General features: G+C 45.8%; 2 protein-coding genes and 1 pseudogene across 2 annotated transcripts; all 3 read right to left on the bottom strand.

Moving 5' to 3' along the window:
• Positions 1 to 218: 218 nt before the first annotated feature.
• Positions 219 to 2,113, bottom strand: LOC133891975 (beta-hexosaminidase 2-like; annotated as a pseudogene).
• A 7,083-nt stretch (positions 2,114 to 9,196) lies between these two features.
• On the bottom strand, positions 9,197 to 9,874 carry LOC133893061 (L-type lectin-domain containing receptor kinase SIT2-like). Its single transcript, XM_062334031.1, has one exon. It carries the CDS (start codon positions 9,872 to 9,874, stop codon positions 9,197 to 9,199), a length of 678 nt encoding a protein of 225 aa, XP_062190015.1.
• Positions 9,875 to 22,967: 13,093 nt separating this feature from the next.
• On the bottom strand, positions 22,968 to 25,396 carry LOC133893483 (L-type lectin-domain containing receptor kinase SIT2-like). Its single transcript, XM_062334510.1, has one exon. The coding sequence runs from the start codon at positions 25,188 to 25,190 to the stop codon at positions 23,169 to 23,171; it is 2,022 nt and encodes a 673-aa protein (XP_062190494.1). The 5' UTR covers positions 25,191 to 25,396; the 3' UTR covers positions 22,968 to 23,168.
• Positions 25,397 to 25,874: the final 478 nt, after the last annotated feature.

Raw genomic sequence — 25,874 nt, 5'->3', positions numbered from 1 at the left:
GTATTATGTCACGATGATCTTAGATCATCTTAGATCATTTTTAATTATATTTTTTTATTTTTGTTTTCTTTTCGATTCTCTTACTTGTTTATTTTTTTTATCTTTAACAAATTTTCTTCGAGAAAAATTGTGAAAAGAAATGAGAGAGAATTTTATCCTGAAGAGAATAACTATAGGAATCCTTTTGTGACGGTAACTATAAAATAAAATCGTTAGAGCGTTGAAAGGAACAGAAATTCATTTACGACGAGATTTTCATCCACACCAGAAATCACTTGAACGTGATTTTATATATTAGTGGCGACGCGCGACGTTAGCGGATTCATATCTGTTGCCCACCGTGCGGTGCTGCAAGTCGATGAGCCGATCTTCGGCGTACCGCTTCCTGCCGGACGCGTCGCGGTTCCCCGACCACAGCGCCTCCACCGTCGCCGACGCCCGAGGCCAGACCCGGCCGTCCAGGACCGTCGTGTCGACCTGCTCCGTCCACAGCGCCACCTCGCCGCCGATCACCAGCTTGGCCTCGTCCGCGGTGAGCCCGTGCGCGATGTCGTAGTCGTACACGCGCTGCCACGTCTTGAAGGGGCCGCACCAGGACCCGCCGCTGGTGTCGAAGTCGCTGTTTGGGTCGTCGTAGATGCTGTTGTTGCCACGAAGTCGCCGTGCCCGCAGTCGAGGTAGTAGAAGGACGCCGAGGAGACGATGGCGCGGTACCCGGTCTGCACGATGAGCTTGGTGTTGTTGGGCCCGTTGTTCCACGTCTGCAGGATGGTCGTGGCCGGTGGGATCGCCGACGCGCTCACGTTCACGGCCGCGTCCAGCAGCGCGTCCTCCCAGTACACGGCGGTCCGGTTCTTGGACACGACGAGCCGGTGGACCGCGCTGACGTAGCGCTCCAGGAGCTGGCTGAGCGTGCCGCCGCGCTCCAGGTCCGCCTGGATCGTGGGGTCCGTCTGCCAGCACTCCAGGTGATCTCGTCGGCACCCGCGTGGTAGAAGCCATCCGGGAAGAGGGAGGTCAGATCGTTGACGACGTTGGCGATGACCTGGTACGTCTTGGGCGCCAGCGGGTTGAGTTGGCCGGCGCCCGGCTCCGCTGCCAGACGCTTGTTCCAGACAGCCCCGGGCAGCCAGAACTTGCCCGCGCACGACACGGCCTCCGGGTACGCGCCGGCCCACGACGCCGTGTGGCCTGAAACGATGAAACGTTAACTAATTGGGCTGTGTTTCTAATGACCAGAATCAAGTACGAGAAACTGGGTCGTGTTGGTTACACATTTGGAAGCAGAAGCAAAATCGAAGCAGAGGAAACTGCGCCTACCTGGCGAGTCTATCTCCGGCACGACGCGGACCGCGGACGCCGCGGCTCATGGCGAACTCGACGACGCGCTTGACGTCCTCGACGGTGTACCGCATGTCCTCGCCGTAGGCGCCCTTCTCCGCGAGCTGCGGCTTGGACGGCAGCTCGACGGGGAACGACTGCGAGTCCCTGATGTGCCAGTGGAACACGTTCATCTCGTTGGCCGCCATGGCGTCGATGGTCCACAGGATGTCGGCCGCGGGGAAGTAGGTCCTCCCGGTGTCGAGCATCAGCCCGCCGGTGGGGGTACAGCGGCCGGTCCTCAACGCGCACGCCGGCAGCCACCAGCAGCAGGTCCCGGCCGCCGCTCCACGCCAGCTGCGAGAACGTCTCCAGCCCGCGCATGGCGCCCCACGCGGTGGCCGCCGTGACGGTTGCCGCGGTGCCCGTGGGGAGAACTTCCAGCGTGTAGGACTCGTCCACGCCGTGCTGGAGCGGGGCGGCGAGGTCGGACACGGCCAGGGTGAGCTTCCCCAGCGCGCTCCCCGTGGTGACGTTGACCGCCGGCCGGACGATGGGCCGGATCTCCGTGAACAGCAGCTTGGCGTAGCGCTCCGCGGCCGAGACGAGGTACGGGTTGTCGGACGAAACGACGATGTGGAACGACGGCGACAGGCTCCGCCCACGACATGGACGCCGGCAAGGGCCAGACATTGACGGGGAACGACGTGTCCGCGCATGAGAACAGCGTCGAGCCCAGCAAGAACAGCAGCTGAAGGACAAGGGACGCTTCGTGCTTTGGATTGAGCTGCTCTCATGCGCTACAGCTTCTGATTGGTGCGCTCTTCGACGTCAAGGTTCTTTGCTATAAATAAGTGGTGCCTTCGGCTATGGAGATAATTGTGCGAACTGCATAGCGTTCGCTGCTGAACTCCAAGTGGCTCTATCCGTTGTTTTCGGCGCTAGCGTTCGCCTGCTTCTCACACCGCACCTCTTCTGTCCAAGAACCTGTATAAAATCTTCGGCTTTGGTTGCGTTTCATATGCGATGCTGGCCTTGGAGTTTACGCTCGCCGTTTAACTTGCGCGACGGAGCTTTGTGGCGTAATCAATTCGAGAGATCTTCTTCAGGATCCATTTGTACTGGTCGAAACAGAGATCGAGCTGATTTGACGCGTTCGTCGCGTTCCTCTAGGTGCAGCTTCAGCGGCGGGAGTAGTTTATGAAGAAGAAGAAGCGGGCAGTGGACGACCTGCTGATTTTGTCCTTACTGGACTTGAGTTCAAGCACATTGTCTTGTTTTTATTGGTGTGAAGTGAAGTCGAGAGCGAAGTGCCGGAACAGAGTGGTTTGTCATCCATTTGGTGCTCGAGGAAGGTGGCTAAAGGCATCAACTATGTTAAATGTTTATGGCTAGATACTTAGAGAAAAAAAATGTTGAAGTATATATATATATAAATTGTAATTTTTAATATAAACAAAGACTATGATATTTTAATATAATTAATTATTTTATTATAACTTGTATAAGCAGCGGTGTTTAAAAAATACCTTATTCTCCATCTAAACACATGTGCTACTATAACTTAAAATCCTGATTTTTTTTCTTTTTTCTTTTACAAGTGCGGCACCAAATGCACGTCCTTCATTGGAGGGCAGGGTAGGTGTGGAATCGGACGGGCTCTCCCATGGAGCACTCCCACTACGCTATGCGCACTTGTACATGCTCTAAGCGCGTCATTGCTTGCAGTTACTTAGGCTTACCTGGGAAGAAAAAAAAGAACACACAGATAAGAACTTTCCATGTGATTGCATCCCACACTAGGATCCTATAATTGATATTCAATGTATTTTCTCGCATAAAATCTGTAAGAAGTTAAGAACAGTAGGAACCGATTCCTTTGTTCCAAAACGGCAAAGTACAATTTTTTTTGGCGCATGCAAAGGCCTTGAATTGGCTTGTCCATGGGCAGCCTGGAGCCCTCGACCGAGGCCCACGTTGGGTAAGCCTTGATATCTATTATATTATTACTTTTTTTAAAAATAAGCTACCATATTTGTTGTTAAGATCATAAAATTATCACATTAATCAGAAAAAAGAAAAAAAAATCTAAACCACTCGTTATTATGAATATCTAACGATCTAGATTAAATCAAAGAGCCCATATCAAATATAATTAATATATAGCTAAATTCAGAAACCAAAAAGTCTATATCAAATACCATTAATAAATACCTAAATTCAGAATTAAAAATTATAAAAAATACAATTTGATTTCCATACGGAAGCAAAATTTAAATAAAGAGTCTAAATAAAATAAAATAAATAATAATTAAAATTAGGGTTAAAATAGAAAAAATAAGGATCTATATCAAATAATCTTATAAAAAATCAAATTATTATAAAAATCAAATACCTAAATAAAGAATATATATATATAATACAATTAATCAATGGCTAAAATTTATAATAAAAAATAATAACTTTTTTTAAAATTCTTACTAAAATAATATATTAATTAAGAAGCACTGTGTAGCTCAAGTTCGTCACATCAAGTAGGTAGCAGGCAAGACAAACCTATTTTGATTTTGGTTAAGCTGCCTACACCTCACCCATGATTTTGACAATTGATCAAAACATATACAAATCGAACCAATACGTGTATACGATTCGGATAAAAGTTTGGAACATTTTCTACTAACATTATTTTTATTTCTTTTTCTAATTTTATACGTTTTGTAACTAAATGACATTAACTTTGTAAAAAACTAAAGAGGCTAATTTTTAATCAAAGATTATCTGATAAAATATTGTAGTCAGACTAATTATACTATTACGTGAGCTACATTGCTAGCATAGTTGTAAACAATGAGATTTTTTTACAGTGTTTGTAACATACTTAGAGGTACCATCTCCGCAAACAGCATCACCCGTTGATTAGACAAATGGAACTTTAGGGGATGGAAAGCTCTTCTCCCAGGAAAGGCAACTCCATAATAGGGTGTGGACATACGGATTATCTCGGCTGTCCATCTCTCTTATGATATTATCCGATACTTATTTATCTGTTAATTCTTTTATCCATATATTAATTTTCTTACCTATCTTTTAATATAAATTTTAATGTAAATAGATGATTCTAATAAACCATATAACTAAGCTCCACCGTGAGACACCCATAGCCATATAACTCAGCACCACCGTGAGACACACCCATAGTAGCCCTCTCCTAGAAACTGCACAGGCTTGTTGACATGGATGGGATCACCTGATCAAGGGACAACGATCGATGCATTAATTAATTCAAGCATGTTCAGTTCACACGCTAATCCTTCGTGTCGTTGCTTTGGGATGACCCTCGGTAGTCTGTACACGCAGCAGCGTACCGCACCGGCGACCTGATGCCCGCAGGACCCCGCATCCTGGCATCTGCGCCACCGCTTCGCCTTGAGCTCGGCCTGCATTCGATGGGCCTCGTTTATAAAATCTCAATTCCCGCACAAGCATCTCCTTGCTTTCCATGTCGATCTTCGACTTGTGCTCTGCAATCTGCATCCGCTGTAATCGCGCGGCCTCTGTGAAGAGGTCCACGACCCTCCGCCACGGCCTCGCCGCGGCGCTCCAGAGCCGGCCTAAGCTCCGGCTTTCGCCAAGTCCGCGTGGTGCGCGTCATCTCATCTCAATGCCGTTCTTCTGCTCTCAGGTCCTCGTTGGAGTTGCAAGTCTGTGGGAAATATCAAAGATCAGTTGCTCATGGCTCGGGAGCTCATCACTTGGCTTGACGCCGCGTAGGATGGACGGAGCCTCACTACTGCTGAGGCAGCGCTACGTAAACATCTCAAATTTATCTGCCTTGGCCTTGGCCTTGCTTCCCTAGAGCTCACAATCACTCGTAGTCGATCAGGTGTGGCTTAACTCCGAGATGGCAACGCCAATTCCACACTTTTTCATTTCTTTGCCAATTTCCGAGCATGCAAGAACGCAATCACCTCTCTTCTCACACCGGACGGGCCGGTCTCCACACATCCCGCTATGGAGCAGGTGCTGTTCGATCACTTCAAAGCAATCTTGGGTGACTTCTCATCCAAGGCTCACTCCTTGGACCTGGTGGGTCTCGACATCTCGCCCATCGACCTCCAGCTCCTCGATTCTCCCTTCTGCGAGGCTGAAATTTTTGGGGCTGTCAAGAGCCTGCCTCTCAACAAGGCTCCAGGCCCCGATGGCTTCACCGCAGAGTTTTATTGCGCCGCATGGCCTGTCATCAAGGATGTTGTAACACTCTCCATTTGTGCCTTCGGCACTGGTGACCGCCGAGGCTTCAATAGGCTCAACTCAGCATTGATCACTCTTTTACCGAAGAAGGAAGGGGCAACCACAGCTGCTGACTATTGACCCATAAGCCTAATACACAACATCAGTAAGCTAATCTCCAAAGCTTTGTCTCTTCGCCTCGCACCTAGGCTGAGTTCCTTAATCACTAGCAGCTAGAGCACGTTCATCGCCGACCATTCAATTCGCGACAACTTCAAATTGGTCCACTCAACGACGAGGTTGCTTAAGAAATCTAAGAGGCCAAAGTTTCTATTTTAGTTGGATATATCTAAGGCTTTTGATACCGTCAGTTGGCCCTTCCTGTTGGAGGTTATGAAGGGCTGGGGTTTCGGCCCTCATTGGTGCTCATGGATTGAAGCCTCGCTAGGCTACTCACATACTCGGATTCTCCTTAATTCATTCCTGGGACCATATATCTTTCATGCGAAAGGGCTGCGGCAGGGGGACTCCCTTTCCCCGTTCTTGTTTGTGTTGGTGATAGACATCCTCAATCGCTTGCTCACCAAAGCCTGTGAGGCACAAGTCATTCAGCCCTCGAGTCATAACTCCATTCAGCATCGATGCTTGCTATACGCCAATGACGTGGTGCTCTTCATCTCCCCAATTACACAAGATACCCGAGCCCACAAGGAAATTTTACACTTCTTCGGTGAAGTCTCTAGCCTCCATATAAACTTAAACAAGTGCACGATAGTTCCCATTTGCTGCTCCAATGAGGACCTCAACGTAATTAGTTATAATCTTCCTTGTGGGCTATCTTCCTTTCGTATTTAGTATCTCGGGGTGCCTCTCACGACCGGCCAGTTGCGTAAACAACACCTGCAGCCTCCTGTTGATCGGGTGGTTGCTAAGCTTCCAACGTGGCAGGCAAAGCTGATCTCTAAACCAGGCCGCGCTGTTTTGGTGAAGGCGGTATTGTCCTCCACTCCATTGCACACGATGATGTCCATTGTAGTCCCACTGTGGATTATCAAACAAGTCAACAAGCTTCGAAAGGCATTTCTTTGGGCTGGAGACAAGGAAACCTCTGGTGGTTACTGTGCTCTTGCTTGGGAGAGAGTGTGTCAGCCACTGCAGTTTGGTGGCCTCGATATTCAAGACTTGCTTGTCGCCAGCATTGCCCTGTGACTTAGGTGGCTTTGGTGGCAGCGTACCGATCCCTCTAGGCCATGGTCAAGCCTCTCTCTCTCGCTCACGAGCGCGAGGTTATTTCCCTCTTCGACGCGTCTACCAAGTTTCAAGTTGGCAATGGGGAATCAATGCTTTTCTGGACCGATGCTTGGTTTCAGGGCAGCTCATTTCGCTCGTCGGTGCCGGATCTCATCACTAGTGTCACACGACCACGTCTCAAGACAAGAACGGTGAAAGATGCCTTGCACAACCGCAATTGGGTTCGAGACGTCTCGGGGCCACTTTCCATTGCTGCAATCACTCAATTCCTTTGACTCTGGTTGCAGTTGAGCACCGTCGCCCTGGGCGATGAGCCTGATTGTGCTTGTTGGAGATGGAATTCATTTGGGTAGTACTCAGCAAAATCAGCCTATGAAGTCATGTTCCAAGGGTCCATTTGGTTACACGGAGCTCAATTGGTCTGGAGATCGTGAGCGCCAGGGAAGGTGCGGTTCTTTGCTTGGTTTGGGCTCCATGGTTGCCTTTGGACCACAACTCGAAGGAAAGGCCAAGGACTTCAGCCGGACGACTCGTGCAACCATCGTTCACAGCGCCCGAAAACAACCGATCATCTATTTGTGCACTGCTCGTTTGCTCGTGAAGTATGGTGGCTCGTCTTGGGTATCCACGCTCCGATGGAGGAAGCAACTCTTCTTGACTGGTGGTATGACCTTCGTCAGCGTGTGACCGCGGATCTTCGCAAAGACACGGACTCTCTCTTCCTCCTAACATGTTGGCACATCTGGCTGTCAAGGAATGACATTGTCTTCAATAGCCGGCACATTTCCACTGAGTCCTTAGTGGCACACATTTGGGTGGACGCCGAACAATGGTGTGTGAGGCACATGCTTATCCTTCTCGACCAGTTGTGTCGTTGGGGGTCCGTCATGTAACCTGGAGGCTGGGGGTTCCGTTCTGTTCAAACGTGGATACTTGTTCATGTATTAGCGTATATGTAAAACCGGTTTCCTAGAGTGCTAAGTAACTAGACCTCCTCCGAGTCGCTGTGTAAGACTTTACATTTCATTCTTCTAAATCAAGATGCGCATCTCTCCTGCGTATTCGAGAAATGAGTCTTCAGTTACGCTGAAAACATCTACAGCTTCTTCAAGCTCACATTCAAACAACCAAATAGAAATATCATAGAGGTAGAGAACTAGAGACTATCAAGAGCCTGTTTTACTTGTTGCACTCATACACCTACTGTCCTTTTGACTTTACCTAGGAATCCATGGACTTCTGGGCTCGTCTATGTTCTTCTACTTCTACTCTTCGTTTCCTGGTTGGAGGCTCGGTGCAGTATTCATTTCACTATCAGTGTGTTTTTGTTGCCTTTCAGACTCCTAGGGCTATGCTTCGCTGTCAAAGCAAAGAAACCATAGCAACAGTAAGAAGGATCGGCTAGATGACCGATTTAGAATCACCCGAATTACTGAGCTCGATCCATGGAGAAGACATTAATAATCCACTGCTTTATATTGGAAATAAATTTAACAGGTGCATGTTAATAATCTTGTGATTAACTATGATTAGACTACTGACACTCTAGACCTTGATCTAGACATTCAGTACTGTTTGTTTTTGTAACTGCTGTTTTTTATCTAACTTCTAAGGCATATAATATATCGGTACGATAGTTGGACTGAACATTATATATCAGAGACTGAATTCAGTAAGCACTAAAACATAAATAAGCCCCCCCCCCCCACCCCGAAGATAACCTTTTTTTTCGAGAAGGGGCAAGGGCTCTGACATTCGTAAAAAGGATAATAGAGTTTGACAACCCACCAAAAAGCAAAAACAGAAGAGAGAGAGAGAGAGAGGGAGTGTGTGATTACAATCGAACAAAAAGGCCATAACACCTAAAAATTAAGGAGGGAGCTCAGAGCTTCTATTTTCGCGACGACCTCTTTCCTTGCTAACACGGAAACCCGACTTGATTGGAGCCTGGCGTTTTGGAAGATCCTTCTATTTCTCCCCTAACAAATACCAATAGCCTAGGTAAGAAAAATTACACTCGTTATCGCAAGCACCCTATCACCTTCCTCCTGAAAGATCAGAAATGGCACTCATGCTTGCCGATGACATGCATGGCATCACATTTTGGTTGAACTCCCTGCTATACATCCGCTCCAGCATTGTGAAACTGAGGTACGTCTGTGAAAAGTCGGGAAGGGGCGTATCGCCGTCCAGGTACTGTATGACTTGCCGCATGGTTGGCCTTGCGTTGGGTAACGGGTGCGATCACAACAGCCCTAGCTTTAGTGCTAGAGTTATTGCATCAGGATTAAACCCATTTGGAATCATCGTGTCCGCTACATCAATGATCAAACCCCTCCGCCAATGCTCAGCTACCCAATCCACGAGCACGACCCGATTGTTTTGCTGATCTTGCTCAGTTGGCATTCGTCCACAAGTGACTTCCAGAAGGGGCCATGGTCACCGTGATCTGCATGGCCCTGCCGTCGTAGTCCACCCAAACTTGCATGGCCTTCCGGCTAATGAGGCTCAGGTTCCGGAACTGCCCGGTGCCGTCGTCGTAGTACCCGGCGTCCGCAGCAACGCGCGAATCCAGGCAGTTGACGTCTACGCCAACGTGGTTGCTGTTGATGTCGTGGAACTCGGCGTTGAAGAGCGTGTCAAACTCCACGGCGAAGATGCGGGCGCTCCGGTTGCCGTTGTCGGTGTCGTTGAGGAGGCCCAAGAACTGGCCAGGTAGTGCGGTGGATAGCAGTTCCTTGTCCGGGCAGACGAAAAACGCCAGGCCGTGGCTGCTCAGGTCAGCGTACGGCCCGTAGATGGCGAACACGAAGGTGGCCGAGAAGGACCGCGCGGCGTCCCGGAACGGCAGCGGAGACGGGTGGAACGCGTGGCCCTTCATCTGGAGGCTGCCGTTGGTCAGCATCAGGAGGCCGTTCGGCGTCACCGTGGCCGCGCCGTCGAGGGACAGGTTCGCGCCCTCGAAGCCGTTGTAGACGAACTGGCCGTCGCCGCCACCGCCGCCGATGGCCGCGACGCTGCGGTCAGCAGGCAACAGCACAAGGGCCAGAGCTGTGAAAAGATGAAGCAGCATTGCTTTTGCGTCACGGTGGCTCAGCCCAACGCCACGTACGTATTAATCTATCTCCCACTTGAAAGGCTGCTTAGCCTTAAGCCGCTTGCCACCTGGATTGGATTTCTTAATTGCAAGCAGGAAATCGTCAGTTCTTGTGTGAGAGTGTTATGCTTTCTGCGAACGGGCTCACAGCCCGCTGGCTAAGTCTTGGGAGGAACCGAGTCGGTCAGAGTTCCAGTCTTCGACCTTGCACGATCCTACCATCAATAAAGACTATTAAAAAAAGTGTTATGCTTTTAAGATAAACTTTTTTAAGTGACGCCGTCACGTACCAAGCTGCCGGGTGCTGAAATTCTAACTGAAATAAAATGCAAGGAATGGTCAAGCACTAGGTTGCGTTTTCGTCAGATCAGGTAGAGGCCGGAGGACGCCGCTAGGCGGATCATGCAACGCCGTGGACTGCAGTCCAGAGGCGGCATGAAATGTTTCAGGGCGTGCAAAATAATATAATAGTTTATCTGCCTGTTGGGACTTATGACTTTTTTATATATAGTCGTGGCTAGTAATCTCTCCGGTTATAAATACTTATTTTGATTTTTATAGTTTTTTAATGTGTAATTTTGATCATTATTTGTTATTAGAATATATTTATAATATCTAATAAAAAATATAATATTATGAAAATATTTTTCAAGATAAATTTACACGTATGATTTTTATATTTTTAAACTAAATAAATTGGAAGCTATTAAAGATTAAAGTTTTAAAACTGCTATAAAAAACTGCATGGTGCAACACACGGATTTCTTCGCCACCGTCTTCTCCTACCATAGCAAACTCTGGCAACCTCATCATGGTCCAGGGTTAAGGTTAGGGTTGAAGGTTTGGCCTAGGACTCAGGTAGAGGTTAGGAGGTGGTAGCTGGTAGCACGGTAGCTGGCAACCTCGTCATGGCCTGGGGTTACGGTTAGGGTTGAAGGTTTGGTCTAGGACTCAGGTAGAGGTTAGGAGGTGGTAGGCGACAATGCGGTACCTGCCAGAGACGAGGCAGGAGGGTGGCGGTGTGTGTGAGGGTAAGGGGAGAGAGCTCATTGGAAGTGAGAAAGATGGGTGCACACACGTTGGTGGTGGTACAGGGGTCTCACTGTGGGGCTCGTCGGCGTTGAAGGTCTAGTTCGGCGAGCAGTAAAGTAAGGTAATGACGTGTGGGGTGGGGAGGGTGGGAGTGAGGGGCCTGGGAGAGGGCATGAATAATGTGTGGTGGCTACTGTTTCTATCATAATATATTTGAATGGATATACATGGGTCATTGGATCTAGATTCAAATAACATGCAATTCACATGGTTTTATGTAATGGACGGCAAGTCGTTTGTTTATGGGCAAATGAATGCATGCTTGTTGGATAGCCCAGCCCTTTTAAATGATATTTTTTTAGATACCACGTGTCCCTAAGAAGTTCGACAAAGTCACAGTCCCATTGTAGCTCCACGTGTATAAGACTAGAGATTTATTTTTAAGAAATAAATCCTGGGTGAGACACCTAATTGATTCCATGGATGAAACCTGGGTGGGTGGGGCGAGCTCATTCACTCCCAACCACCGAGCTACAAGCTGTTCTCAGGCTATAATCAAGTTGATGCCAAAGCTTGCAAACAGCGAGCAAAACTAGGAATGACGGTGGCTCGGGATCCTCAAAGAACCCAGAACAAGCACAGGAAACAGAACTGTTGCGGTCCAAAAAAGTTTAGCTTTTGGACTCAGTGCATCACAAGTCCAATCCCTCACAATATATGCCAAGCTGTCGACGCCTCTAAAGAAACGAAAAAAGGCCCATGCCACCCTGTCGCAGCAGCATAGGCTGGAGATTGATCGATGCCATGGCCCCAATAGGAGTCGCATGGACTTCTCATCCTCTCCTCCTCCCAACTTAGAGTCCTAGCTCCCAACCCACACCCAAGCATCTGTTCTCTCACAAGTGAGGATGGCAATGAGTCGGGTTGGAATCGGGTGGAGCGAGAATGCACCCGACTTGAAACCAGAAACATCAAACCCGACCCAGCCTTGAAATTCATACCAGGTGGAAAATCACCCTTGGCCCCGGCGGGAACGCAAGACCCAAGGTCTGGAACCTGACAATTCATCGCTAATCCCCACTCCATCTTCCTCCTCACACCCTCTTTCATCCCATCCCATCGCGATCGATGGGTCCACCTGCCTCACCGATCTATGAGAAGACTAGTGGTTGTGGACTTCTGGGGCGAAGGGCAGAACCTGGGCACTTGGCATGCACGTGGTTCACAGCGGTAGACAGGCACGGGCTTGATAGGTGGGGGAGAGGTGGGGCGGCATCGGGGCGCAGTGATTCATGTGGGCACGCATGGAGGCCATAGGAGAGGACGGTGCCGATGGGGAGGAGGAAGAGGAGGGGGGCTCGTCGGGATGATACAGCCTACACGGGTGAGGACAGAGTCGAGGAGGGGGATGAACTCATGGAAGCGGCGGTAATTGGGAGATGAGGAAGCAGCAGCCAAGCGCCTTGTCAGAACCATCCAAATCACACTCGGCTAAATTGATAGTGCTGATTGTTTATAAAGACAAGAGCTAGCACACACCCGTCATTTGACATGCCGAGTGCTAACACTTATCTAAAAACATCCATCGCAACTACTATTCGATTAAAACAAGAGTAATTCTGGTAGTCCCGATATATGCTCAACTAAGTCCAAGATCATAGCATATACTATTTACATCATAGTTTTATCACCAGATATGAATAAAGTGCAAAGATTTAACTTATATTACATAAAATTCTATTGTAATTTTTTTATTCAGTGTGTGCTACGTCTTTCATTGTTTTCTTTTGTTTAATGTGTTTCATTTCTTTACAAAGTTACATCCTATTTTTCCTTCAATTGCAGGTTGTGACGCAACCATTCATTTTGCAGTCACAACTCTATAGTAGTGTGAAGGACAGAACACAGAGACTTAGAGGTAATAATGATACATTTCATGTCTATATTTTCCTTTGTGTTTTTTTAGCATTTATCATGTTAAAATGTTATTTTTTATCATTAACTAAGTAGAGATGCGACATGATAACAACTAAGAAATATAACTCTAGATGCTGAAGAGATCATTTTCTTGGTTCATCATGATACTGAAAATTGAAGCGTTTCTTTATTTGCTATTTTCTCCACTCTTAGATCTAGTTTGTTTAAGTGAACCACAACCCACTCTTAGATCTCCATTTTTTTCACTTACTATTTTGTCCAATCTGATTTGTGAAATTGCAAAGCAAATGCTCATTGAGCTGAGATTTGGAGGCATGATGAGTTAATATCATTTTTTTTATCCATATCCATGTGCCAACCAGTTTTGGTTGGTTGAATCCATTTTTAGCTTTATCTGTTCTTTATGCCTGTTACTTTGCTTTTTCTTTCAAGAACTTGTTGCTTTGCATTTTTTTGGAACATGTTGCTTTGTATTCAATATCGTCATTGAAATCAGAAGCCTGCCTTTTCTCCCATCCACTATTTATATATATATGAACTCTGATTAGGCTACCTATGATAGTTAATCTCTAAATTACCATGGCATGACCGAACCACAATGATTCTTAGGATAGCAAGATTGCAAAAACCACAACTTCTTGATTTGGCTTATCTGTTTGTGTTTTTCTCCACCTCTTTTGAGCGATGACATCTTAAGGTGCAAGTTTATAGTAATATGAGCAGTTTGTAGTAACCATGATTTATTTTCTTTCCTCTGTTGAGAACATAATATACTACACTTTATTTCTATAGGGATAGAAGAGGACTGTCACCCCTAAGAAACCAAAAGCACAGAGGATACTAGCATTAGAGGCCGCCCTGGCACAAAATAGGGCAGATAGGAGCCCAAGCCCGCACCCGTCCTCCTCCTCTGGCAGCAGCGAAAGCTAATATCATAGCCCGAGCCCTGTTTCGTGTGAGCAGGAGAGCAGACATCGGGCAAGTGACAAAGAATACAATCTTGCCGAAGAGGTATTGATATGAGTCAATGCAGTTTATACTTGTTGAATGGAGGAATATTTTTTTATTTATGTCAACTCCCCTTGTTTTCTCTCTAGATGGCAGAAGCACAGTCTCCAAGATAGACAGCTGGTAGTGGTGCACGAGCCCGAAAGCCAAGAACACAAACACAGTGGCCAATGGACAGGGTTACCATCACGAGTATCGATGTTGATAGGCTGCCTACGGATGAAAAGGCCTTGAATAGATTCTGAAGGGTCGCGGGCTCATTGCTCGGGAGAGGGTGCCGATAACGACTAAGTTCGATGACTTCAGTGACGAAACAAAGAGGGATTTGTTCGATAATGTCAACAAAGAGTATTTAGAGTACCCTGAAAACATGAGTGAGCGTCAAACGATAGCCGCGACCAATGCAGCAATGAAAGCGATCATGAAACTTCACCCAAGCTTTAAGAGCAAGCTTGTGAATCAGTACTTGGCTAAAAGGGTGGCACCCTTCAAGAACTACAAGCACTTGAAAGGGGAAGATTGAGATGCTTTTGTGCAGATGAAGAAATCTGAGCAGTTCAAAATGGAGAGTGGGGAGAAGAAGCGGCTTCGGGCTAAGAACAAGCATAACCACAGGGCCAGCGCAATCGAGTATGCTAGGAAAAGGGCGAAATGGCAGGCAGTGGACCAAAAATTAGCCAGAGAAGGCTGCAAAAATCCTTGCTTCCAATTCCTAGGATGATCGTGGTCATATTTGCATGCATGGGGTGAGCTATCCAAAAGTGGGAAAATCACATTCAGAAGTACCAAAACCCTGGTAGTCACAGAAAAAGTCAAAGAAAAGGCAGCCACGGCCAGCCAAGGTTCTTTCACTGGGGTTAGGGAACATGATGTTCTCACAACAGCGCTAGGAATCCCGGAGCACCCAGGTCGAGTGTGAAGTGTATCAAGTTCCTAAGGCTGGAAATATGACTTTCTTGAAGACATCGGGATGTACAAGAAGAGGAAGAGGTCTAGAATGGACGTGGATGCAATTACACGGGACATCACCCAAAAAGTTTACACAAGTATCATAGGGCAGCTTGCATCATAGAGAATACATATTTCCATGCCACAGGAAGCTAGCCTTAGAGCTATAGGGAAGAGTAGCTGCACCTCTAAGAAGGTCGAGCAACAAGTGGCTGCTACCATGACTGAGCCAGATACGATTGACCTACTAGAAGGGTCCATGCCTTGCAGCCTTGTCATCAGGCCTGACAGGTATCACATTAAGGTTGCAAGGGGCCAGGTGCTTCCATACGTCTGTATCTTACATACTGTCTCAATACGTGTAGGCTATGCCATGTTTATGGTGGACATGGTACATAGCAATGCTACCGATCACATGTTGGAGCTCCCCCCAATGATGAAGTCACAACTCTGGGTGATGCTCTTCGTCAAAGGATCCATTGGAAGAGGGGCGATATCGTGGTCTCCAGTGCATCCCATTCTGGACGAGCTCCAAGTGCACCACCACCGTGCCCCTCAGTTTCAGAGAACTACCTTCTCCTCCTTCAGAGAAGCCGGCTTCACTGCCTTCTCCTCTGCATCCGGTAGCCTCGCTTTCAAATCCAATTTCATCTCACCCAGAGAGCCCAAAGAAGAACAAAAAGAAGGTCAAGAAGAAAGGCTCTAAGAAGCAAGTGCCAGATATGTTGAAGGCCATTGTACCAGTAAAGAAGGCCATGGACATTGGAACAACGTGGACTAGTGCCAACACAAAATTCAAATATGGTAATCCCATGATGACGGTAGATAGCCTAGCAAGGGCGGCACAAGCATGTATCAACTTACATAATTATTACATGTAGGCTTGTAGAGATAGCAATGCCACATCCGTAGTCATACAGTACAAACGATGACACTTCTTAAGTAAAGACAATGGCTATTTCATTATGGATTTCAATGACTTATACGACCTCTTCAATCTTGATGGCCTGGATGTATCGTTATTACAGGCCTTCGCATTGTAAGTCCTTTGAAACTGGATAGTGATTAATTAATATCACTAAGTCTTGAATCTAACTGTGTTCTTATCTATAGACACTTGATGAAAGAAACAAAGAAGAACAAGGACTCTATCGCATTTCTTGACTCTGGAGCCATTACAATATCGGTCATCCAACTTCCCCCGACTTCGTTGTGGACCAAGTGGCCAGGACAATGCAACAATATTCCAAAATACACTACTTATTAGACGCCCACAATACCCGTGGCCATTGGATCTTACTGATTTGCCTCAAATAGAACTTGGTGTGGTACCTCGACTCGTGAAGACCAGTAGGACGAAAAGGCAAACTTGGAGAGCGTGATTATAACGCTGTAAAAGGACTCCTCGACGCGTAAATTCTACCTGGTTTAGTTTACATATTTAACTTTTTTAACATTCAAATGCTCCCTAATCGATCCCTCTTTATGCAAGGCTTTTGATAAGTACTTTCGAGCTCAACCTGACTACAACGAGAAAGACGGCTACAGACTGACACACAAGACCGAGTTCGCAGTAAGTGTTACATAACATATTAGCAAATACTCTATGTTGCTATTTTTTTCTTTTTGGTCTAACACTAAATTTTCTGTTTAGCAGTGCCATCAACAACCACTAAGCAAAGCCTGTGAATTATATGTTGCGTGGAACATGCTCCTCACGCTCCGCATGAAGGATCTTAAATCCCCCATGTAAGTTCAATACGAGATGATTCGTAACTAATTTCAGTAATTAGTTTAATTAATGGTAACATGATATTGGTTACATGTCAAATTATGCTAGAGATTTGATGCTCTTTTTTTCTTGACAACGGTGCAATCTCGGAGATTCGATGACAGATCGTCGAGTTCATGGTGTCTGAAGTTATCAACCCACACGGCAAGTTCTACTATAGAATCCCTAGTTTGTGTTGTAAGTTGATCGGTTGTAACATTTATGATTTTGTAATAAATAGATTGGAACTTTGTAACCTTTGCAATTTTATAATGAAGTGAGTTCTTATATAAGTGTGTTTATCGCTATGAATTTGGATGCATTGCTGTTATTTGTAGGGAGAAGATGGTTGTCAAATCTTGACTACGCTCCAGGATATAGCCAAGAAATAGACCAATCCAACAGGACACCATAAACATAAGTGACGGGTAACATATTTACCGGTTACTTATGTTAAATATAAGTGACGAGTAACATAGATTACCCGTCACTTATGTATTCCCGCCAACCCATGTGTGACAGACATAAGTGACGGGTCACCTAATTACCTGTCACTTATATTAGGATATAAGTGATGGGTGAAGAGTTTACTCATCATTTATATCCGTCAACAAAGCACATGAGAGACGCTCAGAGGTGACAGATCTTTATTGGTGATAGATCTTTACCTGTTACCAATAATTAGTTATCAATAACATGTTCGAAATGATAAGTACTTGACTTTCACTTATGACATGTATGGCTTATCATGCATATTTATTTTTAACACCTTGTGCCCCAAGATGAAGGACGTGGCCGTGCCAATGCAGAACTGCAGCCAGGACGTGGCCGCGCCAATGCAGAACTGCAGCGCCATGGCCGCCACTATGTTGATGAGCGCCTTCTTCACCGATCGCTTGATGCTGTTGGCGCCAATCTCAATCGCTTGATGCTGTTGGCGTCCATCTCGAAGCCGACCAGGAATAGTAAGGCCACCGTACATATCCAGCGTTAGCAGGCTCCAGACCGGGAACACAGTGGCCGCCCAGATCTCCACCTGCCCCATTAGTCCATCACCGATGGCCCAAGGATCACGCCCATATACATAGCAAAAACGACGCATGGTCTTGCAACCTTCACAGGAAATTAGCGAACGATCGTATCAACGCAGCACCTCGCCCCAATTCAGTGTCTCCAAAGCAGTGAGGTTGCCGGATAGGAGGAAGGTTATGATCGGAACATGTTCTACAAACTAAGATGGCTTCTCATAGTGGAAAACTGCCCGATTGTTAGCCGCGCGACTGCTCGCGGTTAGCAGTTTGCATTGAACCTTTCAAACAATGGTCGACTAGGTACAATGTTTCGCCACCGAGAAGGCCAATGTTTACAATCCCCTCATGATCAACTGGCTAGAAGTGGAGGTACGACATCCTCATGCTATAACAGTCTTGATGGAACAAGAACAAGCGAATTATGCTGCGCCAAAGATTCCATGCCTTCAAATATATATGCTGTGGGTAATTAGGCACAATGATGCGATGTACAGAGCATGCATCTTTTCCAACCTTTTTCTTTTTAGGTAAAATCTAAAAACTACAACTACATATTTTAGTTTTATGGTACGCACACCAATTTTACTTTTGAAAGTATACAAAATTACTTGCGAGTTTGAACCAATTTGTTTTTTTTAAATTTGCTTGCAGCAAAATTGTTCACAAATCAATTTTTTATTTGGAAAGTATGTAGCAGTAATATTTGATATTGTCTTTAAATTATTCTAATTTATTCACAAAATCTGTTGAACATCTTATCTGAATTACCTTGAAGAGGCCCACACGGTTTTTTTTTTTTTACCATTAAGGGCATGTGTTGATCTGCAATGAGTTTCATGTTAGGGGTAAGGAAACAAAGATCTGCAACCGTTGAAATATTGAAAGGACAAAAATACCTTTGTGAAAGAAATTTAATTCCTAACAGGAATCTTTTGAAAATGATCTAAGGATACCTTGGACTTCCCGTCTTCTTCGGCAATCCTCCAAAGCGATCTTCCGCCTTTGAGTTGGTTGCGGAGCCAGTTTCTTCAATTGGGAGTTGGGAGTTGAATTTTAGTGCAGATTCAACAGACATATGCACAAGAGCACATCCTCTTAAGGGCATAATTTATATTCGCGAGGCCTGAAGGGTGAGTCGAGCTACAAGCCTACAACATCCAACATAAAATGGATTTTGCTAACTTTTTTGGCATAACAGAGGAGGTAAACATTATTTAGAAAAAAAATCAAAAAGAAAATTATCGGTGTATCAAGTAAAGGGGTACCCGCCTAACAGGCTCTATGAACGATGCAAACAGCCAGGAGAATATCTCATAAAAACGCTAATCGGTCGATGAGCTACCCCGACCATTGCAAGGCCTCCAGCGACCAATCTCGCTACGCCTTCATAGAAACCCACGACCAACTCCCCTGGTCGCGGGACTGGATTGGACACTCGCCCGAACGCTTCTCTTCACCAAGCACCGGTCCCGACGGATAAGGTCATGGGCAGTGCAGGGGGCATTGTCCCATCCTGTAGCATTAAAGGCTACGGAGTGAGACTCTACGGGTCGGCGCAGCGTCGCATAATAGATGGGATGTTGTCAGCCATCCGGTAGAGCAAGTGGATGGAGATGGCTCAGAGAGGCAAGTGGACGAAGATGGCTCAGAGAGGCAGGCGAATGGGGATGGTGCAGAAGGGCATCGTTCTGTCCCATCGCATTAAATGCAGCAAGATAAGGCTCTATGGGCTAAGCAAAGACGGCGCACGACAGCACGATATACAATGTCATCAGAGCAAGTTGGCATGCATGTTACTCCGTAATGATGGGTTGAGTTGGATATTAGAATGAGTAGAGGTCATCTGTGTAAGGCCCGAATGTAAGTTCTCCCTCTCCCTACTATATAAAGGGATGAAGACCCCGTCTGTAATCAAGACAGATCAATTCTGGCAAACTGCTAGAACACCGTATGTAACAAGTGAGATCTACTATAACACAAACACAAGACGTAGGGTTGTTATCCTCCGGGAGACCCGAACCTGTATAATCTCTGGTATCCCCGAATCCATCATCTACGTACAAACACATCCAATCTCTAAAATACTGTTCATGCACCCACTGTCTAACATACTCTGAAATCACTGTCAAGAATTTACCCTCGACAAAAATGAACTGGCATTAAAGCTCTATTCGAGACGGTTTAAGCAAATAGAAGAAACAGGGTGAAGACACAGGGGAGGCCTCTTCCTGCGGTAATCAGCCTCTGTTCAAGTTTGAATTAGGTTGGTTACATGTAGAGGGCTTCCGAGAGTTGGTAGCGGATGTGTGGAAAATGGAGCATAAGGGTGCTACAGTCTTATATAGGTGGCAAAATAAGATTAGAAAATTAAGACAGTACCTACGGGGTTGGGCTAAAAATCATTTGGGTTCTTTTAGGAAAGAAAAGAAAGAGCTACTAGACATATTAGATTCCTTGGATAAAAAGGCAGAGGTTTCTCCTTTGTTGCCTCAGGAATTGGAAGTTAAAAATCATCTTAAGACAAGGTTAGCTCAGTTGTTGAGAGAGGAGGAGATTAAATGGCTCCAACACTCAAAAGCAACCGAGCTGCTTCAAGGGGATGATAATACCAAATACTTTCATTTAGTAGCAAATGGGCGGTACAGGAAAACAAGAATCTTCAAACTAGAACAAGATGAAGGAATTATAGAGGGAACTGATAACTTGAAAAAATATATTACTCAATACTACAAAGGTTTGTTTGGTCCACCTGATGAAAATGATTTTACCTTGGATGAGTCACTCCGTTATGATATACCTCAAGTGTCCGAAATAGAGAATGATTTGTTGACTACTTCGTTCTCCGAGAAAGAAGTTAAGGATGCAATTTTCCAGATGGAACTTAATAAAGCACCTGGCCCTGATGGTTTTTCTGCAGAATTTTATCAAGAATTTTGGGAAGTAATTATGGATGACCTGATGCTTCTATTTAATGAATTTCACTCTGGTTCTTTGCCTCTTTTTAGCTTAAATTTCGGGGTAATAACTTTGTTGCCGAAACGAAGTGAAGCATTTCAAATTCAGCAGTACAGACCGATTTGCTTGTTAAATGTCAGCTTTAAGATCTTTACAAAAGTTTTGACGAATAGAATTGCTCTGGTAGCCCAAAAAGTTATTAGACCAACACAAACCGCTTTTTTACGTAGGAGGTTTATTATGGAAGGTGCTGTGATCTTGCATGAAACTATCCATGAGATGTATAGGAAAAAAAATGGATGGGGTTATTATTAAATTGGATTTTGAGAAAGCATATGACAAAGTTAGGTGGACTTTTTTACAAAAAACTCTACTAATGAAAGGTTTCTCCCCCACATGGTGTAAATGGATAGAACATGTGGTTTCTGGAAGAAGTGTAGGGATAAAAGTCAATGATGACATAGGACATTATTTTCAAACTAAAAAGGGTCTGAGACAAGGGGATCCCCTATCTCCAATCTTGTTCAATGTGATTGTGGATATGTTGACCATTCTCATTGAGCAAGCTAAAGAGGAGGGGCAAATTGTTGGTGTCATCCCTAACCTTGTTGAAAACGGTCTCTCTATCTTACAATACGCGGATGATACTGTTCTCTTTATGGATCATAATTTAGATCATACCAAAAATATGAAGTTCTTGTTATGTGCTTTTGAGCAGCTTTCAGGCTTGAAAATAAATTTCCATAAAAGTGAAATGTTTTGTTACGGTAAAGCAAAAGATTATGAGGCCGAATATTCACAAATCTTTGGTTGTAAATCTGGCTCTTTCCCTTTTAAATACTTAGGCATTCCAATGCATCATAGAAGACTTTTAAATAAGGAATGGAAAGAAATTGAAGAGAGATTCCAGAGGAAATTGAGTTGTTGGAAAGGAAAACATTTATCTTATAGGGGACGTCTTGTCCTTATAAATTCGGTTTTAAGTAGCCTACCCTTGTTCATGCTTTCTTTCTTTCAAGTGCCTAAAGGGATTCTAAAGAAATTGGATTACTATCGTTCTCGTTTCTTTTGGCAATCTGATGGGCACAAGAAAAAATATAGACTTATGAAATGGAGCATTCTTTGTACACCTAAGGATCAAGGAGGATTAGGTATCCTCAACTTAGAACTACAAAATAAATGCTTACTTAGTAAATGGATTTTTAAGTTGATAAATGGAGAAGGGGCGTGGCAAGACCTTTTAAGAAATAAATATCTGAGAAACAAAACAATTGCTCAAGTGGAGCATAAACCTGGAGATTCTCAATTTTGGACTGGCCTTATGGCTGTCAAACATGATTTCCTCAGGTTGGGATCCTTTACATTAAATAATGGGAATCTGATAAGTTTTTGGGAGGACGTTTGGCTAGGACAAACATCTCTCAAACAACAATATTCATCTTTATTTCAAATTGCATACAGGAAAAATGCCACGGTTGCAGATGTTTTTGTAACAAGACCTCTCAATATTGCCTTTAGAAGAACACTGATTGAAAATAATATGACAGCTTGGAATGACTTGCTTCATAAGTTGGCTTCTATACAGCTTAATGATAGTCGTGATACGTTTCAATGGTCTTTACATCAACTTGGAAGATTCTCGGTCCGATCGATGTATAGATCTTTGATTAGCGAGTTCGTCATTCCAAACAACTTATATCTTTGGCAGCTAAATCTACCACTAAAGATTAAAGTGTTCTTACGGTTTTTGTTTAATGGAAAGACTCTAACTAAAGATAATTTAGCAAAACGACGTTGGGAAGGAAGTATCATATGTTGTTTTTGTCATCATGAGGAAACAATACAACATCTTTTTTTTTAATGTCACTCTGCTAAATTTATTTGGCGTGTGGTTAAGGTTACGTTTGGCTTAAATCCACCAACTAGTGTCTCCAATATGTTTGGTAGTTGGCTTAATGGGATAAGTCAAGATTTTAAAAACATCACTTTGGTTGGAGCTAGTGCTCTTTGTTGGGCTATTTGGTTAAGTTGAAATGATGTGATTTTTGACAGGTCAAAAGTTCACTCTTCTATGCAGGTTCTTTTCAGGGCACTTACTGGATTCGTTTTTGATCTTTGCTACAAAAGATGGAGAATCGGCCTCTTATAAAGGACGCATGTCAAAAAATGGAATCGATAATGATGGAAATTTACGCCCGATATGGTTGGATGTTTAGTAATAGACTTTCTGCTTGACTTGATTCGGGCTTTATTAGTTCACTCCTGTCTTTGCTTAATCTATCCGGAATACTGGATATTTTGTTAAACCTTGTAACAATGAATGGCTACGTGCATAACTCTGTGCAGAGGTCGGAATAAGTATTATTCTTTTATCTAAAAAAAAACAGCCGAGTTTAGATAAAAATTCACTGCCACATTATTTTGCAGGCATCGCGACATTTCATTGGAACAAACATCATACTTCTTTTGTTTGCTAAGATATGCCATTTCAGAGAGGGAAAAGTTGCATAGCGGGCACACAACTACAGAAGAAAGGGGAAATATCACATAGCAGGCTACAAGCACTAGTCCTAGCCCGATGCCCCGATTATCTCCCCTCTGATACAACAGATGCGGAGAATGCACCACTGCTCGTAGATGGACCCGATGTCATGACGTACGAATTAAACCCTTCAATCTGCATTAGCGCCATAGTACTATAGCTCACATAGCTAGGTGACAAATCAGGAATTGGTTGGCTCGAGTTCAAGACCTGCATCACCTTTCGCATGCTAGGCCTCAAATCAGGCAATGGGTGTGCGCACATCAGACCCAGTTTCAGCACAAGGGTTACCTCCTCCGTTTCATACTTCCCCAGAAGTTGCGGGTCCACCACGTCGAGGATTGAGCCGTTGTGATAGTGCTCAATCACCCAATCGACCAGCACGACTCGATTGCTGTGGTCGCCGTGATGAATTGGCCTCCGCCCACACGCGACCTCCAAGAGGAACACGCCGAACGCAAACACATCAGTTAAAGGCGTTGCCTTCCCCGTGCGCACGAGCTCTGGTGCAAGGTACCCCATGGTTCCAACCACGTGAGTGGTTTGAGGATCGGTGCCATGGTCATACAATCTGGCTAAGCCGAAGTCACCGAGCCGGCCATTCATCTCGTGGTCCAAGAGGATGTTGCTTGCTTTTATATCTCTATGGATAACAACTTGCTCCCAATCCTCGTGCAGGTATAGGAGGCTTGCCACCACACCTTGGATGATCCGGTACCTCTCGTGCCAAGAAAGAGTGGGCATGTGTTGACCGTATAGATACTTATCAAGACTACCATTTGCCATGTAGTCGTACACCAAGAGAAGCTCACCTTTGCGTCTGCAGTAGCCTAGTAATTGCACAAGGTTCCGGTGTCGAAGGCGGCCAATGCTCACCACCTCAGCGACAAACTCTCTTACTCCTTGCCTTGAATCGTGTGACACCCTCTTCACCGCAATCTCCAGATTGGACGCCGGAAGTACCCCTTTGTATACTCTCCCGAACCCTCCGACACCGAGTAAATTCCTATCCTTGAAGCCATCAGTGGCGTGAAACAAATCTTTGTATGAGAACCGGTGCGGACCGAACTCGTCCTCCCAATCTTCCCGCACCTCCGCGTACCTGCGCCTCCTCCATACGACCAAGAAAACGGCTGCTAGCACTGCTGCCACGAGCAATGCGGTGACGAGTGGCAGCAGGACATCCAAGACCTTGGACCGAGGCTTCGGACCCAAGCGTGGCAGGACGGGAAGCTTGGAGAAGTCGAGAGGTGGCGCAGGTCCGTCCAAGCTGAAGCTCCATCCGAGCACGTAGTGGTGCGTGAACACGACTCCGGTCGCTGACGAGAAGCCGACGTACATCGGATCCGCCATGACCGTGGAAAGATCAACAGCCACGGAGAGCAGAGGTTTCTTGGGCTTTGGCACTTGAACCGGAGCTAGCGTCACGTTAAGCTGCCTTCCCTGGCCGTTGTAGTCCACCCACACTTGCATCGGCTTACGGCTGTTTAGCTTCAATTCCCGTAAGGCGCCGCCGGCTGCGTTGTCGTAGTAACCGGCCGGCTGGGCCTGCCCTGACATGAGGCTGTTGACGTCGACGCCGACGTGGTTGCTGTTGATGTCGCGGAACTCGGGGTTCATGATGGTGTCGAGCTCGACCGCCAGGATGCGGTCGCTCGCCGTGCCGTTAGTGGCGTCGAGGAGGCCGAGGTACTGACCGGCTTTCGCCGTGGAGAAGTTCGTGGTCGGGGAGACCACGAAGGCGAGGCCGTGGTCGCTGAGCCCGTCGTAGCCGGACACGATGGCGAAGACAAAGCACGTCGAGAAGGACCGCGCCGCGGTGGTGTCCGTCGACGGCGCCGTGGACTTGTTGAGAAAGTGGACAGGGGCGGGGTGGAAGGCGTGGGCTTTCGCCTGGTACGTGAAGTTGGTGAGCGCGAGGAGGCCGTCAGGCGTCACCGCGGCGAGGCCGTCCAGAGTAAGGTTCGTCGCGGCGAAGCCTTGGTAAACAAACTGGCCTTCGTCGGCGGACGAGGCCATACGAATCAAGAGGAGCACGACGAAGAAGGATACAAGCTTGGCAGCCATAATTTCTTCTGGACACTTTGCCTTGGTGCCCTCAGTAAGCTAAGCCACAGCTCGATTGTCGTAAGATGCTAGCATTGGCTAACCTACCGTACTTTTTTACGGTGTAGAGATGCACGGTTGATTGGATGTTGGACAGCTGAAAGCCTGAAAGATACAGAGAGGAGGCAATAACAACTGGATTTACTGACAAGTACTGCTCTTCCACAGTTCCACGCATGGACTTATTGGTGCCACTAAAAGTTTGTCCCGTGCGACCAATATCTTAACTTATACGGCTGATATCTAGATCCGACAATTATGCAAGAGCTTCAAAGATTCCACGGACTTTTTGAACTGTTCTGCGAGTATTAGCTTGGTAGGCGCCGTGGCTTGCAGAGTAAGGGTGCAGTCGTTGTATGAAAAAGGGACGGCTGAACAAAACCATTCGGCTTGCTGCTGTCACCAGGGAAAACCATTCGAATTGTGCGATAGACTAATAGCTCATCTAGATAAAATATTCAATTCTGTACAATCATCTGACTCTTCTATACTGCTGAAAAAGAATTTACTGCTTCTTCAAGCTGACTTTCGAGTGAGAAGTATTAGATCCATTCAAATGATCAAATAGACTTGTCGGAGAAGCAGACTGTTTTACTCGGTACACTTGTATACCTACTCTCCTTAATTTTCCTTACGATTCCATGG

The sequence above is a fragment of the Phragmites australis genome, chromosome 15 (assembly GCF_958298935.1).
Source record: "Phragmites australis chromosome 15, lpPhrAust1.1, whole genome shotgun sequence".
NCBI lineage: Eukaryota > Viridiplantae > Streptophyta > Magnoliopsida > Poales > Poaceae > Phragmites > Phragmites australis.
Note: the sequence above shows the minus strand (reverse complement) of the source record. Positions and strands in the feature narration are given on the sequence as shown.

Excerpts from the sequence above, each read along its gene's own strand:
- LOC133893483 (XM_062334510.1), bottom strand. The coding sequence starts at position 25,190 with ATGGCTGCCAAGCTTGTATCCTTCTTCGTCGTGCTCCTCTTGATTCGT.
- LOC133893061 (XM_062334031.1), bottom strand. The coding sequence starts at position 9,874 with ATGCTGCTTCATCTTTTCACAGCTCTGGCCCTTGTGCTGTTGCCTGCT.